Raw genomic sequence first — 18,522 nt, 5'->3', positions numbered from 1 at the left:
TATCACTGAAACTATTCTGCAACAGGATCCACCCACCTTAACTACCACATCACAGGCTGGTCTCATCCTTTTCTATATTACAAAGAATGGCCCTGTTGGATTGTGGGGGTTGGGTGGGTCTAGTGATATTAAACAAACAAACAAACAAACAAAAAAACCCAGTAACAACAAAAAACAACCCATTGGGATTCTTCAACAGGAATAAGAAATGAGGATCTTCAGCTGAAAGTTTTAGGAAAGTAGGGACCAACCTGGAAGTCCATGTCTGGCCTCTCCTGATGCCCAATCTCTGCCAAATCCAAGATTCGTAGAATGACTTTGTCAGTGTCTCATTTGTACCTTAACTTTCAATGCCTTCTTATCTCCATAAAACAAAAAATCCAGGGATTAGCAGTTAGCATAATGGCTATGTTGCTGAACTCCCATATAGCAGACTGCGGTCTGAGTCTCGGACCTGGTGGCTTAAACTCACGCCAGGTGCGTGTGTGTGCGTGCCCAAGATCCCAAGAGGAGAATAGAGGAGAAGGGATTGCAGCATGACCATCCCCCCTGGGGGGTGATTTCTCACTTTCTCTCTCTCTCTGTCTGTCTTTCTGGCAAGCACACATGCCCTATAGCAAAAACCTCAGAAAAAAAAAAGAAAAGAAAAAATAACAACTATTATTTGTTGAGTGTTTAGAGTGTAACAGTCATTGTGCTGAGCTCTTTATTGGCATTTTATTTGCTTAAGGATCCTCAAGGTAAGTACTATCACTATTACTGTCATTCAGAAACAGGCTAAATAGTTTCTGAATAACAAAACAAGCTTAGAAAGGTTAAGTAACTTGCAAAGGGCATGGAACCCTTAAACTGTTGGACCTGGGATTTGATTCTGGAGGTCTGAGTCTGTAAGGACTTTTTTTTTTAGATCGATTTCATTTAACTTTGTTTAAACTTTATTTATTATTATTACTTTCCAGTTTTGATCAGAGAGAGAAAGAGAGAAAGGGAAAGTGAGAAAGCAAGCCACCAGGTCCAGGACTTGAACCGCAGTCACCCATGTGGGAGTCCAGCACCTTTAACCACCATGCCACCTGCCGGCTCCTTGACCTCAATATTGTATCTCTTCTTCATCTTCTCCTTTTGCTATACCATATGTATTTCCCTGTCATTTTCCGGTTGAGCTGTTTATATTCATGAATGCTTTGATTGACTCTCCCTATTTTAATCTTCCTCATATTTTTTAGTTAAAAGCTGTTCTCTGCAGATTCAGGCCACCACAGAAATCTCTCCTTCATCTCAACTCCTATGGGACTCGGAAGTGTTCTTTGGGCTGCTGGAATTTACTGCCTCATATTGTCAATATCATTCTATATGGATTTAGCTCTTCAAGTGGATCAGGAGCTCCTTGAGTCACATTCCAGGAGCGCCTCTGGAACCAGGAAGGCCTAGACTGAGAGACCTTAGAAGAACCATTTTACTCTTTAAACTTGAGTGTCTTTTGATAAGAAATAAGGTTGGCCTGTGGTTGCAGTTCCAATGGTGCATCCAGAACACCGGGCTCCTGGACTGATAGGGAAGTGTGAGGTCTGGTTCCCAGGTTGACTGGAACGTGCTGGGCACATCATACACTGGTGATCTTGGCTGCCCGGGAAGGCTGAAGTGAAGACCGCAGTGTGAGACCCTGTTGAGGGTGCTTGTATCTCTTTCTCATGAAAGAAAGAAACTTGCACAAAAACCACAGAGGAAGAAAGGAAAGGAAAAAAAAGAAGTGCTAGCCTGTAAGAATGCTGTAAGTACTAAATAGGACGTCTATAAGTAAGGCTGTCAGCAAAGCACAAAGTACCAGTAAAAAAATATTTCTTTTTCCCCCCAAAAATATTTGCTTCCTTGTCAGTGGCTGCCAAGTTTGTCACTTCTTTGGATTTGAACAGAGCTCTGGATATATGCAGAACCTTCTAAAGGTTCACAGAAAATGCATATTATGAAAAACTATGGGGACCAGCAGTTAGTGTAATGGCTATGTCACTGGCCTCCCACGTAGTCGACCACGGTTCGGGTCCCGGAACTGGTGGCTTAAAACTCATGCTGGGCACGTGTGCATGCATGCCCAAGATCCCAAGAGGAGAATGGAGGAGAAGGCATTACAGTGTGGCCATCCCCTCAGGGGGTGATTTCTCGCTTTCTGTCTCTCTGTCTCTCTCTGTCTGGCGAGTGCACACGCCCTATAGCAAAAAGCTCTTAAAAAAAAAAACAAACAACTATGCATAAATTTCAAAATTGTTATGCCCTGTTAAAGTATATTACCTGTGCTCCTGCTTTAGTTCTCATATGCAAGTCACAACCTGGCACGGAAGTCTGTTTCCTTAGTAAGTTGCTAAGTTACAGCCAATCACAGCAGCTACACTTCCGTCAATCGCAGACAGCCCGCTCTTTACACTGTTCATGCAGGCAAACATCAAGTGGTAACCAGTCTAATTATTTCTCTACCTCATTCCCTCACTTTCAATTTTTTTGTAGGTCACTTTCTCTCTTGGGCATAAATGTTGCCCCATTACATGGCTATTCGGAGACCCTTAGAAGCCATTCTGTGGCTGCCCAATTAGATTAGATTTTACTCAATTAAACACTGCTAAATTAAACTGTCAGAAGTCTTTAACAGCACCAGTATAAACTTGTACTTTAATTCCATTACTCTATGAACCTTTAAAATCCCCTCATAGTAGATTCAATGAACTGTGGATGATTTTCATCTTGAGGAAGTTTGTTTACTTCCTGGAAACAACCGTCTCTATACTAAGTTACCATGTTGATGAACACATTACTTTCAGATTTATAAAATAATCCAGGAATAACTCCAGACAGTTATAAAATTAAGTCCTATTCCTAAGTAATGTTTAATAAGTAATGTGGAAATGGGTATTAAAAATAAGTCATTAAATCTGTCTGGTAGGGAACAGGTAATAAGATCATTGGCAAGTTTACCAGGTTCTTAGGCTAATGGCTCTGAGAATGAAAGTCAACAAACCATTAAAAACCCACTGGTGGATGCTGTCTGGAATACTTCTGGGTAAAGCACTAAAAGAGAAGTGCATTTGGAGAGAAATCTTCTCCCTTTATTTCATCTATAGAAACTACATTTTTGTTTTGGTATGTTTTATGTACTAGTCCTCAAACAGAATACAAATCTTGGGGAACCAAGACTCAAATAAGTGAGAGGAAAATGCTCAAGATGCCCAACTTCACAAATTCTAATTAGTGGATGAAGGCTGTGTAGATCCACTAATGGAACTGCAGCAACTAGAATCTGAATGAGATTAGGTCGGCGCACAAGCTTCTGCTCACGTAGTCCCTACCACTCCCTATTGCTTTACAATTGCTGGTTGCCTTTAGAGACTAAAGGCTGAGTTTCCCATTCCTGAATTAACACAGCAATTTGGTTTCACTAGAACCCAAATGCAGTTTCTAAGATGTGCCTGGGGATTAAACAAACTCCCCGTTCTGGGTAAGAGTATCCCTGCTTCTTTTCATACCTTGTTTAACTAGTTCTTTAACTCTCCCTGGAGTTCCTACACCCAGGTGCACCACACGCTTGTCCAGCAACTTTACTTGTTCTTGGACCTATTCCAAGATGGGAAAAAGAAAGAAAAGGAAGAATCGTTAAGAAAATGAGTCATAGGCCAATTTAGAGCATTTTACTTCAAAGTTAAGAAAGTAAAAGAAAAAAAAAATCAAATGGGACTACCTTATTTAAGGTCAACTTCTGGGGCAAAGATGGGTATCTCCCAAGAAAACCAGTGAAACCTCAAATAATCCAAAGCTTTATCCTCAGCTTAACAATTACTTGGGGGAATAGGGTAGGTAGTATGTGGAGAGGCATGAAATGCAAAGGAAGCCAAAATGGTTGTTAAATGTCTTATAAGGAAGGCACCAAAGAAAACGCTTGCTAAGGAGATTTTTAAAAGATGTTAAAGAGCAAACAGATGAGGTCTGGGAATGCCATCCGGGATCACTTATACCTCCCATCAGGAACTACAAGCCTTTGCTTACCTTTATATGTTTTGCAAATAATTTCATAACTTTGCTGTCTCCTCTAAATGCGGTCATCGACCTAATGAAAAAGGATAGATTAATGCTTAAGAAAACGAATTCCAGGCTGTGTTGACAACTTAAGTATTATGTCTTATTTATTCAAAGAACTGTGCAAACATATTTGTATCATATGTGTACATAAGTATGTATATAGATATTATAGTTATTTATTTATTTTTTGTGTATATATCTATATCTGTATCTATGTATCTATAAATACATTCTGAGATTTTCAGGTTAGCCCACCTCTGAAGAGCAAATGGGGCATATATTCAGACACAAATCTGGTTGGCTTCTTATACACAAGGTTTATCTTACTTAGGCTTCTTTGATCATTGAAACAGATAGATCTGCCCAACACTTGTAATATAGAATTTTGGCATTTCGGGTCCCTGGAAAAGAACTGATCTTCCAACTGGCAGCACAGTTCTCATACAAAATTTGTTTTTAAGAGGTATCTTAGAGTGGTGATGGCAACCTGTGCTTGGCAGAGCCCAGAGGTGTGTGTTGGCAACCATGAGGGGGAGCTGCAGATGAGCCTGACAGGGAAGCGGAAGGCTTCCAGCTTCTATCAGAGTAGAACCACTTTTGTTGACTTTGTAGACTGAGCTTTGCTATGTTATTTTATATGTGGAAATGCTTCAGGCAAAAGGGAAAACAAGGAAGGAAGGGGAGGATAGAGACAGGAGGAAAGGGAAGGAGGAAGAGGGAGGAGGAAGAAGGAGGAGGAGAAACAACCACTGACACAAAAGACTGGTAGAACGGAGCTCTGAGCAGGCCATCTGGGAGTCAGGGGTAAGGACTGAAGGGACCTAGGGAGTGTGTGTCCCTGTAAGGGAGCGTGCTCTGGAGAGGGGTCAGCCAGTGCTCAGCTCAGCAGGTCATGGGCCCAGCGCTCTGAGACCTCCAGATTTTTAAGGAGTCAGAAATCTACATTTTTATATGTATGATATGATTCTACATGTGGGCAATTCATTTCAATGTTTCATACGTAAACTATGTGTGGGGCCCAGTCACGGTGGCACAGGCAGTAGTATACTGATCTGCAGTGCTGGAAGTCACATGGCCAACAAGTTCAGATCCTGAGTGAACCTGAGACATGCTGGGTGCATGTGCCTGAGATCTGACTAGCTGGAGGGCTGGGGGAAGAGGAGAGTGGCATGATGAGATCCTGTCTCTGTCTCTCCCTCTCATGGAAGAAATAAAACAAATGAAACTTGAAAAATAAATTGTGGGGTAAACTTAGTCCTTGGTCTGTCAATTTACAACCTCTGGTTTACCTGCAGGATAGGAAGTTCATGTAGTTTCCGAGTATTTGACACCCTGGATATACCTAAGCCAACCCAGATCGTCAGCTCTGGGGGGCTGAGACCACGCCAGTTGGTGCCCTACTACCTCTGCTGCGCTGAAGGCTCTCAGCCCACACCAAGGGCTCTCTATGAATAGTCACATTACAACACCAGTCCATCACTTTTATTGAAGAGACAATACCAAAGATGCTGCTACTATGCCACAGCAGAAAAAAAGATAAATTATGTTTGAACTGGTTATTTATTTATTTATTGGTCACAGGGTATGTGTGCTCACTAGAGACAAATGGAGAGGGGGGAGTGAAAAATCACTCCCTAGTGGGGATGGTCATGCTGTAATCCTTTCTTCTCCATTCTCCTCTCAGGATTTTGGGTACGCATGCACGCCAACCCCACATGATTTTCAACCCACCAGGTCTGAGACTCAAATCATGGATGACCATGTGAAAATCTAGAGCCTTAACTTTCACACCACCTGCTGGCCCTATTTATTTTTTATTTTTAAAAATAATTATTTTATTTACTTATTATTATTTTTTCACATGAGTTTTGCCAGAGAAAGACAGAGAAAGAGGGGGAAAGTGAGAAAGCAAGCCACCAGGTCTGGGACTCGAACCATGGTCGGTCATGTGGGAGTTCCAGTGACTTAACCACCATGCCACCTGCTGGCCCCTATTTATTTATTCATTTATTTTTGAGAGGATTTTTTGCTATAGGGCGTGTGCGCTCGCCAGAAAGACAGAGACAGAGAGACAGAAAGAGAGAAATCACCCCCCAGGGGGGACGGTCACGCCGCAATCCCTTCTCCTCTATTCTCCTGTCGGGATCTTGGGTACGCACGCACATGCGCCCAGCGTGAGTTTAAGCCACTGGGTCCGGGACTTGAACCACGTTCAACAACATGGGAGTCCAGCGACATAGCCATTATGCCAACTGCTGGTCCCTATTTAATTATTTTTTAAGTCCAGAGAATTTCATGAATCTGGCAGTTGATAATGTTTCAACTTCTCTTGGTTGCTGGAAAGTAACATGCACAGTTGGGGCCACCTCTGGAACTGTACAGGGCTCTATGGAAGTGACCTTGAGCACCACCCTAGCGGCTCCACCTGATGTTCTAATCTTTATTTTTTCTTTCTTCTATTTCACCATCTGTTTCTCATTTGTTGTATTTCTACATATCACCTAAACCTCTGTTTTGAAAAGAACTGGGTAAAATGAACCAATAAACAATCTTTTAACTGATTGGATATAGACTTAACATGGGAATACTACTTTCCTTCACACATTATTATTATCTTTTGAGAAATATTATTGACCAGTCAGAACGTACTATTGTCCATAGTGGCGAAGCACGCTGTATTCTGAAGCATCAGAGGTTTTACTTACACATAAGCTTTCTCCATGGCAAGGTTAACTGAGAGACAATTTAACATAACTTACGGCTCTCAAGAGAACAGATGTTCTTACAGAAGTTAGAATTACTAAACATTAGTCTTTATGAATAGAGATCATTGTACCTGCTCAGAAACCACCTTTTGCAAATCACCTAACCTTGAACTGGATCATAATATTATTGGGGACACACAGAAATCCTGAGAATTGGTAAATGAAGCATGGCAATACAGTGCTTTTATGCCCCTCAGAAAGGAATTTATGTACAGCAAAAACTCAAATCAATCTGACAACTTCCTTTTAAGAGACCTCCTCCAGGCCAATCTCTGCCATTAGCTTTTGAATCTCAAATGAGGTCTGCGGTGGTAGTTTTTAAAGTGCTGAAAAAAATCAATGTTAACTATGATTTCGGGACCAGCTAGCACAACTGCCCAGAAGCAACTGGAGTCTCGAAGATCTATTATGTTTAGAGAAGAAAAAGCTGCAAGAAACCCTTTTCTTTTTTTCTTTGGGAAGGCATGTGATACAATTTACTGTGTATGCTTAGGTAGGAAAAGGAAGGTTGGAAGGAATATTAAAGTTTAACAATTTACTTTCCTAAACTCATGATTAGATTAGCTCATTTGGAAAAATAGATGCCTAATAACTACATTTGCACCTTAATCTACTGGATGAAGTTTTTGTTTTTCTTTTTTTTTTCTTTACGATTTGAATTTTCCTTTGTTTACTTTTTCTTCGTAATCAGGTCCAAAGCCTGGCTCTCAAGAGAGGGCCAGTCCTGATAAATTCTGTCTTACTCTGAGGGCTCGTCTCTAAAAGCTGAATGCTATCACCAATCCAGTGGGAGACTTTTTGTTTATTCTACAAAAACTACTAAATGAAAAAGTATGCAAAAGCACTTAGTGAAGTACTAATAATTGAAAGGAAAATTTAAACATAATTTCTACAATTAAAATTTTGCTAAACTAGGACTTTATCTTTGTATAGAGAGTGAGACATGTTTCCAATTTTATTTTTCTAGATGGCTACTCAGTTGTTACAACCCTATTTATTTCATTTTTTTTAGAGGTTTTTACCTTAGGGTGTGTGAGCTCTCCAGAGAAATGGGGGGGGCGGAATAGAGACAGTGAGAGGGAAAGTGAGAAATCAGCCCCCAGCAGGGTGGCCATGCTGTAATCCCTTCTCCTCCATTCTCCTCCGGGGGTCTTAGGCACGTGCGTGCATGCATGCACGCGCGCGTGCACACACATAAAGACACACTGGCCAGAACTCAAAACGCAGTTGGCCACATGGGAGCCCAGTGATGTAACCACTTCGCCATCTACTGGCCTCTCCAACCCCATCCTTCTCTAATTTCTGATTTGCCACCTTAGCCATATGCAACATTTTCATATATATATATATATATATATAAATTTCATATATATAAATATATATTGGCGTCTATTCCTCCTCCCTCCATCAGTTTATTTCTTGAGAAAGAGGTGGACAGACAGAGAAGGTTGTATCACGCCAAGTGAGATCTGCCTCTGCCAGCCTTCCAGCCAACCAGGATTACATGTGGGCACATGTATGCACACAGCATGCTCCAGTGGACCTGGGATCCAAACCCTTCGATGTCCACATGTCCTCTAGTGCTGTCAGACTCCCCCACTGAAATATAAGTTCTATGAGAGTAAAGCCTCTGGTTTGTCCATTACTGTATTTCTAGCACACAGATCACATCAGTTTGGCATATACCAGTTGGTCAGAAAAGCGCCCTACCATCTGCATCACTGGGGCTGGACCCATTGAGTGTACTTCTGAACTTTTAATTCTGTTCCACTGATCTGATACGTCAGTTCCTTAGTTTTAATTATTGAGACTTCATTGTGTATGTGTGCATTTGTGATCTGACAGGGACAGTATCTCCTCATTAATACTGCTTTTAGAATTTCTCTATTTTTTTGTTATGTATTTTTCCCATATAAATTTAGAAATAGTTTATCCAGTTTAAGAAACAATTCTGCAGGGCCAGCAGGTTGCACGGTGGTTAAGGTGCTGGACTCCCACGTGGCCAATCATGGTTTGAGTCCCGGACCTGGCAACTTGAAACACACTGGGTGCATGTGCGTGCATGCCCAAAATCCCAAGAGGAAAGTAGAGGAGAAGAGATTGCTGTGTGGCCATCTCCCTCATCTCTCTCTAGCTAGTACTGCATGACCTGTAGCAAGTTTAAAAATAATGATAAATTGGGGCTGGCAGGTGGCATGGTAGTTGAGGGCACTGGACTCCCACGTGGCGAACTGCGATAGAGTCTTGGACCTGGTGGCTTGCTTTCTCTCTCTCACTCTGTCCCTCTCTGGTCGAATTAAAAAATAAGTACATAAAGTTAAATAAAATAATTCTTAAATTTTTAAAAAAATATAAAATTAAATAATTCTTTTCTTTCTTTCTTTCTTTTTTTGGGAGAGGTTTTTGCTATAGGGCGCATGCGCTCGCCAGACAGAGAGACATAGAGACAGAAAGCGAGAAATCAGCCCCCAGGGGGGATGGTCACGCTGCAGTCCCTTCTCCTCCATTCTCCTCTCGGGATCTTGGGCACACATGCACACGCGCCTGGCGTGAGTTTTAAGCCACCGGGTTCGGGACACAAACCGCGGTTGATTACGTGGGAGTCCAGTGACACAGCCATTACGTGAACTGCTGGTTCCCTAAAATTAAATAATTCTTTAAAAAGAAATTCTACTGGGACTAGCAAGTGACATGGTGGTTAAGGCACTGTACTCCCACATAGCCAACCACAGTTCAAGCTCTGGACCTGGCAACTTGAAAATTCACACTGGGAATGTGTGCATAAGTGCCCAAAATTCCAGAAAGAGAATGGAGGAGAAGGGACTGTGGCATGGCCATCCCCCTGGGGGTGATTTCTCACTTTCCCTCTCCCTAGCAAGTGCACAAAAACCTAAAAACAAACAAACAAAAACAAACAAAAAAATTCTATTGGAGTTACATCGGAACTTTGTGGAATTCTTTTTTTTCTTAAAACATATTTTTCCCCTCAAAATAGACATCTTTACAACATTGAGTCTTTCTTCCTACTCAAGAATTTTTTTTTTTTGAGAGATTTTTTGCTATATGGTGTGTGTGTGTGCCAGAGAGACAGAAACTGAGAAATCACCCCCCAGGAGAATGGCCATGACACAATCCCTTCTCCTCCAGGTTCCTCTTGGGATTTTTGGCACGAATGCACACATACATGGCATGAGTTTTAAGCTGCCAGGTCTGGGATTTGAAACGTGGTTGACTCTGTGGGAGTCTAGCGACGTAATCATTATGCATCTGCTGGTTCCTATGGTCTGCTTTTTGTTCAAGATCTTCTGCATCCCTGATGTTTTCTTTATAAATATTTTGGTAAATGTTTTTTTCTTGTGATTATTTTAAGTTGGAGTCTTTCTTCCATCTTTTCTTCTAACTGGTTGTGGCTGGTACGATGCTTGTTCCCTCACAGGGAGTACTCTCCACACATCTGCCAGAGTGATCCTTTAGAATGATGTTTCACATCATGTGGCTCCTCAGCTCAAAATCCTCCATAGGCATGTTGTCTTTGAGTCTCCTGTGCTTTCTGTCTCCTCTACCTGGAGTGCTTGTCTCCCAGATTGCTGCTTCGCTTTCTCCTTTACCTGATTCAAGTCTCTATTCAAGTGTCATCCAAGAAAACCTTTCTGTGACTATTCTATTAAAAGTAGTTCTCAGTCTTTTCTACCTCTTTGTCATGATTTGTTTTTTCTTTTTTTTCTTTTTTTTGGAGAGGTTTTTGCTATAGGGCATGTGTGCTCACCAGACAGACAGAGAGACAGAAACTGAGAAATCATCCGCCAGGGGGGATGGCCATGCCGCAATCCCTTCTCCATTCTTCTCTCGGGATCTTGGGCACGCACGCACACGAGCCCGGCGTGAGTTTAAGCCACCGGGTCCAGGACTCGAACCACGGTCGACTACGTGGAAGTCCAGCGACATAGCCATTACACTAACTGCTGGTCCTGATTTGTTTTTTCTTTACATATCTTACCACTCCAGCTGACATTGTGTATACTTATTTGTCTACTGTCAGCCTTCCCCACGGGAACATGAATTCCATGAGGGCAAGGCCTCTCTGTCTGTTTTGTCCATTGCTGTATTTCCAGCACCCAGCACACATCAGCCTGGCACACAGCAGTGACTGAGGAAGGAATCGGGAAATAGGAGAGGGGACACTTCCAACCTGATGAGCTCCAGGGCTCGAACGGCAGAGCTGCAGATGATCAGCATCAAGACTGATTTCTTCTCACTGTGATTTTTCCGAAGTTTTACCCACTTAGGACAGACTGAAAAGAAGACCACAGAAATATTACTCTAAACAAACATTACACTCTAGCAAAACAGAGCCTCCAAAGTTGAGTATTTTCCAATGAATTCCTCATCAATATTTAAGCAAAATATAAAATAATGAGCACTATTCGTTATAATTACAATTACAATTCTACCTTCTGGCTACATTAGATACTAAAATGAAATTTCATCAACTTCTAACACAAAGAATATACCACATACCTTAATGTGACCCATTTTAGAACTAAGTAAAAATGTTTGGAATAATAAATTTTTGATATTTTAATTTATATATGATGCTTGAGGGGAAATATTGACTAAATGGAAAGAGGATTCTCATTCAAGAAGACTAAATTTTTAAAGTTTATCAATTTCTTCCATGAGTTGGAGAGGTAGAGACTACTCCCGACAAGGTCCCGATGCTGCAATAGACCCCCAAATACTGTTTGCCCTAGATCATAGGTACACGCATGACCAGCATACTGGGAAGGCTCCAGACATGAGAACCTTTCCACATGGGTCAGCCTTGCAGAACACTGCATGCTACTGCTGTGCCACCCTCTGACCTTCCAATATTATTATATTTGAAAGGAACACTTAGCATTTAATATAAACTGGAATAAACATTTATGTAACAGCTAACATTTATTAAAAACTGACACTGTAGTAAGCACTTCATGTACATTTTCTTTTTTAATTCTCATAATCCAGTGAGGTTGATTCTGTTATTACCAACGTTTGATGAATTTGATGCTAAGAGAGGTGCTTCAAGTTCGGTGTTTTAAGAATTGCTTATGGTTTTCTTTTCTTATCGTTCTTTTTTTTTTTTTTTTTTTTGAGAGGTTTTTGCTATAGGGCATGTGCACTCGCCAGAAAGAGAGAGACAGAGAGACAGAAAGCAAGAAATCACTCCCCAGGGGGAATGGCTACATGGCAATCCCTTCTCTACTTCTCCATTCTCCTCTTGGGATCCTGGGCACAGACGCACACGCTCCCAGTGTGAGTTCAAGCCATTGGGTCCGGGACGCGAACCATGGTTGACTACATGGGAGTCCAGTGAAATAGCCATTACGTTAACTGCTGGTTCCAAGAATTGCTTATGGTTTGAAAGAAGAATGTTAAATCTCTGTTTTTAAACTTTGTGATTGCTGGCCACAAATAAATGACCACTTGATATGAATCATCTAGTTGTCCCTGGCTATGTACAATACACATTGAGAAAAATCAAATTAGATTGACTTCATGACTTCAACTCTTAGAGTTTAGAGTTCTGAATACCCGAACAGTATTTCAGAATCTCCACAGCTGGGAAAGAGGCCACAAGGCCCAACTTCCTTACCTTTAGGATAGAATCAAGTCCAGGGGAGTAATTGGTGACTTGTCCCAAGTCAGATGGATAATTAGTGGGAAACTTGGGACTTAAAACACTATTCTTTGAATCCCTGGACAATATGTACTTCTAATGTGTTATTATAACAAAAACGAGGGGCCATTAGGTAGCGTGGTGATTCAGGCACTAAACTCTTACATGGCCAACTACAGTTTGAGTCCCAGACCTGGAAGCTGAAACTCATGCCAGGTAAATGTGCATGCATGCTCAACATCCAGTAGGAGAATGGAGAAGGGATTGCAGTGTGGCCACCCCCTGAGTAGGGAGTGATTATTTAATTTTAGGGAACCAGCAGTTAGCGTAATGGCTATGTCGCTGGACTCCCACGTAGTCGACCGCGGTTCGTGTCCCGGACCCGGTGGCTTAAAACTCACTCTGGACACGTGTGCGTGTGTGCCCAAGATCCTGAGAGGAGAATGGAGGAGAAGGGATTGCGGCGTGACCATTCCCCCTGGGGGGTGATTTCTCGCTTTCTGTCTCTATGTCTCTGTCTGTCTGGCGAGCGCATGCACCCTATAGCAAAAACCTCTCCAAAAAGAAAGAAAGAAAGAAAATAATTATTTAATTTTATTTATTATTTAAAAAAATTTTTTTCCCTCTCTTTGTCTCTTTCTAGTGAGCGCACATCCCTATGGCAAAAACCTAAAAACAACTCCCAAAACAAAAAGTTAATGTCAGGCTAGCAGATGGTGTGGAGATTAAAGTGGCTGAATCTCATAAGGTCAACTGCGTGGTTCAAGTCCCGGATCTGGCAGTTTGAGAAACACGCCAGTCACGTGTGTGTGTGTGTGTGTATGTGCGTGTTCACAAAATCCTGAGAAGAGAACAGAGAAGACAGGATGGGGGCATGGCCATCCACATGGGGGATGCTTTCTCACCTTCTCTCGCTCTCTTTCTGTCTTTGTCTCCAGTGATCATATATACCCTTATAGCAAAGCAAAACAAAACAAAACAAAACAAAAACATCAAGGTAGACCTAAAAAAAGTCTCTGAAATCTATTTAAGGTGAAACTTTTGATTTTAAATGGTGTTTAAATTAAGAGTTTTTAAAGAGACAAGTATTTTAAAATATTAAAAACAAAACAAAACAAAACAAAACTGTTTTTTTCCCAGACGGTCTGTGCATTCACCAGAGAGACAGACACATAGTACCTCCCATGGGGGAGGGTCATGCTGCAATCCCTTTTCCTCCATTTCTCCCTCATTCCAGGATTTTGGGCACATGCACACACATGTGCACACCTGGTATATTTCTTAAGCCACTGAGTCTGGGATGCTAACTGTGCAGTCAGCCATGTGGGCGCACATCTGGCCCTAGAGGATCTAGTCACTTTAACTACCATGCCACCAGTTGGTCTGAGACTATGTTTTTAATGGAATAATAACTTGGTGAGTAATTTTTAGAAATATGAGTATACTTACTTTCTTTTAGGTATGATGAAAGACTGTGAGTCAAATCATTGGCCTTGAGGAAACAGGAATCTAGAATATGGGAAACATGCTTTACAACGAACTCAGCAAACACACAAAATAGATTTAATGTGAATGATGTATTCTGGAAGAAGGCTGTAAAACATTAAAGTATTGTCTAGTATTTAAAACAACAGCAGTAGCAATAAGAAGTTACTTTTACCCTTCGTGGTACTGCTCGTAATCTCTTAGTCAAAACAGAATTTTGTAGTATCTCTCAGTGGACTAATGAAGAACCTTTATTTTTTGAATCCATGGAATAGGCAATACATAAATGCAAGATGAAGTGGCTAAAAAATCTATGTAGAGATGCTCAAACCCATAAGTCATCTAGAAGTACAAATTAATTCAATGATGAGACAACACGTTATGCACTATTTAGAATAACAAATGTTACCCTTTTGAACGGAACTGCCAACTTCCAGTAATTAACCAAAATGATGAACACACACAAGAAAGAGGAGAGACACCTGATACACGTTCTCTAGGCCTTTTAGAAAACATGGAGTGGTTCCTTTGGCAACACATATGCGAATCTACAAGAAAGGTGATATTGTAGAAATCAAGGGATGGGTCCTGTTCAGAAAGGAATGCCCCACAAATGTTACCATGGCAAAACTGGAAGAGTCTACAAAATTACCCAGCATGCTGTTGGCACTATTGTAAACAAACAAGCTAAGGGTAGGATTCTTGCCAAGAGAATTAATGTGCGTATTGAGCATATTAAGCATTCTAAGAGCAGAGATAGCGTTCTAAAACGTGTGAAGGAAAATGACCATAAAAAGAAGGAAGACAAAGAGAAAGGTACCTGGGTTCAACTAAAGCGCCAGCCTGCTCCACCCAGAGAAGCACACTTTGTGAGAACCAATGGAAAGGAGCCTGAGCTACTGGAACCTATTCCCTATGAATTCATGGCATGATGGGTGTTAAACTAATCTATGGTCTATATATTAAAAAAAAAGAATAACAAATGCTAGAAAACTGTATAATACTAAGTGTTGCTGAGAATGTGGAAAGTGGTAACATTAAGACATATATACCCCGTGACATAATGGGTAGATAATGGAAAGAAATTCTTGTTAGCCTATAAAGGGATATAAAAAGAGTATTCTTGCTGGCATTACTGGTGATACAGGGGTGCTGGAAACAACCTAGGCATCCATATCTGGGAAAATGGATGAGAAATATGTGGTAGATGAAAATACTGGAATACTGTTTAGTATTTAGGGGCAGCAAACAATACGTTCATAAAGCCAGGCAGGCATATCTGAGAAAAGAATCAAGAAATAGAGTGAGAGGATCAGCACTTCATTTAGATAAATTTTAAGGTGTTCATACATACGTAGCATGGCAGTTTATAAGACTATACTTAGTCTTTCAAAGACATCAATAGATATTGATATCTATGCATATTATATATGTAAATGTGCAACAGAATAATGTATATCAACCTATTAACTGAATGCCTATGAAGAGAAAAAATAAAGTGTGAATCAGGAAAGAATGAGAACAACGTATCAAAATACAAAAACGGTAACACAATAAAGAAAATCTAACGCTTTAAAATAAAATGGAGGCCTTGCCTAACCAATGACGACCATCATTTAGCAATTATGTAATGTTAACTTTGCACTTTGGACAAATATAAAAGCAACATCATGGTTATCATCCTCATTCTTTCTGTAAGAAGATTGCCTGTCAACGCAGCAGTGTTATGGAGTAAACGATTACTAAATTAAACAAAGTTCAGATACTGGCCTAGCCCATACAATTCATGTGAGTAACTTCAAAGCTGTTGCCTCTAGTGAGAGGCGGATATGGCTTATTACCTGTTGGTGATGACATGTATAGTATTCTCAACTGGATTGGTCTGAGAAGTATTTCATGATGGGTAAAGTCTTTTTACAAGCAAAATGAGAAATAATGATGGACTGTTTTAAAAAATAATTAGAAACATAGAAAAGATATTGAATGATGAAGTGGGGAGATCAATGTCTCTGTATTGACTGACATGCATGGCATTCCCTTTTGAAAAAGCAATGTAATACACTGTAAAATTATATGTAACCCAATGTAATATAAAGAAGATTATGAAAAAAGATTATTAAAAAATAAATTAAAAAAGAAAAAAAAAAGCTGTTGCCTCTACACTGTTGTGAAGCCATTGACAGTCTTTTAAGCTGTGACTGTCTAAGCTTCGATATGATCAGACTTATCCTGAGAGCTTTACAAAAGACAGATTCCTGGGAGGGATTCGCTTTTTGCATAGCAAGTCAGGACACTGTGGGAGGTGGGCCTGGGAATATGCTTTTTAAGATATTTCTGGGTGTTTTGGTTGCAGCTAGCCGACAGGCATCTAGGAATCACTGATATAAACCACACTGCAGCTCTTAGGAGACAGCAGAGAGGTTAATTAGCTCCAGGTGACTCCAGCTTCGAAACCCTAATTAAGTGCCCATGTGTGTGACATTCACAACGTACAGTGCACAGTATTAATTGAAAAGACATGTTCCTGCCCTACAGACACAAACAACCTCAAATCAAAACCAAGTGGGACACTTGACTAAACAGAAACAATATTTAGTTATTTATACCCACCTTACTTTTATGCCCCTTCTTGAGCCTGTTCCAAAAAAACCATGGTGTTTCCCTCCCCTCATCCAACATAGACTTCCTCTGTCCTTGGTCTCATCATTGTAGTGACCAGAGCCTCTTCTCCTAAATATTCCTATCATGTCTTTAGTTCACTGTGTCTTGGAATGACCTAATTCCTTAACTGAAAATGAAAACCTGTTCTTTTTGGCTACCACACTATGCCTAATATGCTTTCCTTCCTCCCTCAACCAACCCGTGACCACATTCTTGCCTAACTGTATAACTGAACTCTAATAAAACAGTAATATGACACAAACTTACTATGAAAGTCAAATGACTCCTTCAAGGTTTCCTTCTGACCTTTGACCCCATATAATTAGGGACAGAATCAAGATTTATGATGTTCCATGAGGTTACAAAATAGCAGAATCATTTCCTCAAAAATCCTTCCTAAGTTGGGACCAGCAGTTAGCGTAATGGCTATGTTGCTGGACTCCCACGTAGTCGACCGTGGTTCAAGTCCCGGACCCGGTGGCTTAAACTCATGCCGGGTGCATGTGTGTGCGTGCCCAAGATCCCAAGAGGAGAATGGAGGAGAAGGGACTGCGGCATGGCCATCCCCTCTGAGGGGTGATTTCTCGCTTTCTGTCTCTCTGTCGGTCTCTGTCTGTCTGGCGAGCGCATGCACCCTATAGCAAAAACCTCTAGAAAAAAAGAAAAAAAGAAATCCTTCCTAAGTTCAAGGGTTGCTCTAAAGCAAGAACTAGCAGGGAAAACTGACCAGTGGGTCACAGTCAGAACCAAACTTCAGTTACAGCTTGAAACGTGGTTTTGGAGTAATTCTCGGTTCACGTGAGAGAGCAGTCAGGACTGAGTTCTCACACCACTGACCCGGTGTGCTGAGAAGAGAGATCTTAACGGCTGAAGGGGCTGTCTGGGCTCTGCAAGCCTAAAAACGCCAGATCTTGTGCACGTGCACGCCTTCAGTTCCTCACAATGCAATATTCTTGGTAAAGAAACAGACAGGGGCACTCAAGTCTCCAAACTCAATGTGCATCTTTAAAGAAAGCATATCACAAAAGAATTATAAAAATTCAGGGAACAGACTGTTTTTCAGCTTCTCAAGCTTCTAGAAAGCATAAAGTTTCAATGGGGAAAAAAAAAATAAAGCTACTCTTGACTTTTTCCAAAAGCAGTATTAGGTATCTGTTAGTCATACATAGCTCATCTGAAGCCGTGGTACCCAAACTTTTTAAGGTTTGAGTTTATGACATCTATTTTCTTCCACCCCTGTCCAAAATGGTTACAGGATGCATCATAATTTTGAAATTAATTGTTTTAATTGTGTAGTACCTTTTAACTTAATTATAAATACTCTAAGGTGCAAGTCTCAAACTCTAGTAGGCTTAAAAATCATCTGGGGGGAGGTGTTGGCTTTGCTAAAATTGTACTTTTCTTCTGTTCATTAGATAGTTTGCTTGAAAAAGCTGGGCTGTGACCCAAAACACTAATCTAAAAACAAAGCCGCAGCTAGAAGTCCATGATAAGGACAACAACAAATTACGATGCTTATTAAGACTGAACTTCTTGTTTATAATGAATAAATTAATGTTTCATATTTGTACTCTGAGTCTGTACTTTTTTTTCAGAGTTGGTTTTTTTTTTTTTTGTATGAAAATCCTATGTTGTGGCCACAGCTGGAGCCTGGGCCCTCTGCATGGAGACTGGTGTGGGTCTTAACCAGATGGTCAGTGAATTCCTGATAGGAAGACTTGGTGAACACTGTCTTTTTCCAGAGATCAGGGGTCAGACAGCTGTAGTTCTGGGAGATGGCATCAAAGGTGACCTTAGGGAGTTGCCCAACGTGGCAGTGCAGCCCTGGGCTGAGGTGCAGCAGCATCGATGCCAGCCATCTATAGCAGCTTCTTGGGCCACAAGGGCCAA

At 41.0% G+C, this 18,522-nt stretch overlaps 1 protein-coding gene across 5 annotated transcripts in view; it reads right to left on the bottom strand.

Annotated features, from left to right (window-relative positions):
• The window catches only part of CMSS1 (cms1 ribosomal small subunit homolog), a 430,734-nt gene that overhangs the window by 9,472 nt on the left and 402,740 nt on the right, over positions 1-18,522 (bottom strand). For all 5 annotated transcript variants that reach the window (XM_014585947.1, XM_006143547.2, XM_006143548.2 and 2 more), the window contains 4 exons: positions 13,936-13,995; positions 11,017-11,119; positions 4,030-4,090; positions 3,513-3,600 (listed from right to left, as the gene is read on the bottom strand). In XM_014585947.1, coding sequence (XP_014441433.1) covers positions 3,513-3,600; positions 4,030-4,090; positions 11,017-11,119; positions 13,936-13,995 — 312 coding nt within the window. The remainder of the gene's footprint in view (positions 1-3,512; positions 3,601-4,029; positions 4,091-11,016; positions 11,120-13,935; positions 13,996-18,522) is intronic.

This window comes from Tupaia chinensis, unplaced genomic scaffold (assembly GCF_000334495.1).
Source record: "Tupaia chinensis unplaced genomic scaffold, TupChi_1.0 Scaffold000100_1, whole genome shotgun sequence".
In the NCBI taxonomy this organism is placed as follows: domain Eukaryota; kingdom Metazoa; phylum Chordata; class Mammalia; order Scandentia; family Tupaiidae; genus Tupaia; species Tupaia belangeri.
Note: the sequence above shows the minus strand (reverse complement) of the source record. Positions and strands in the feature narration are given on the sequence as shown.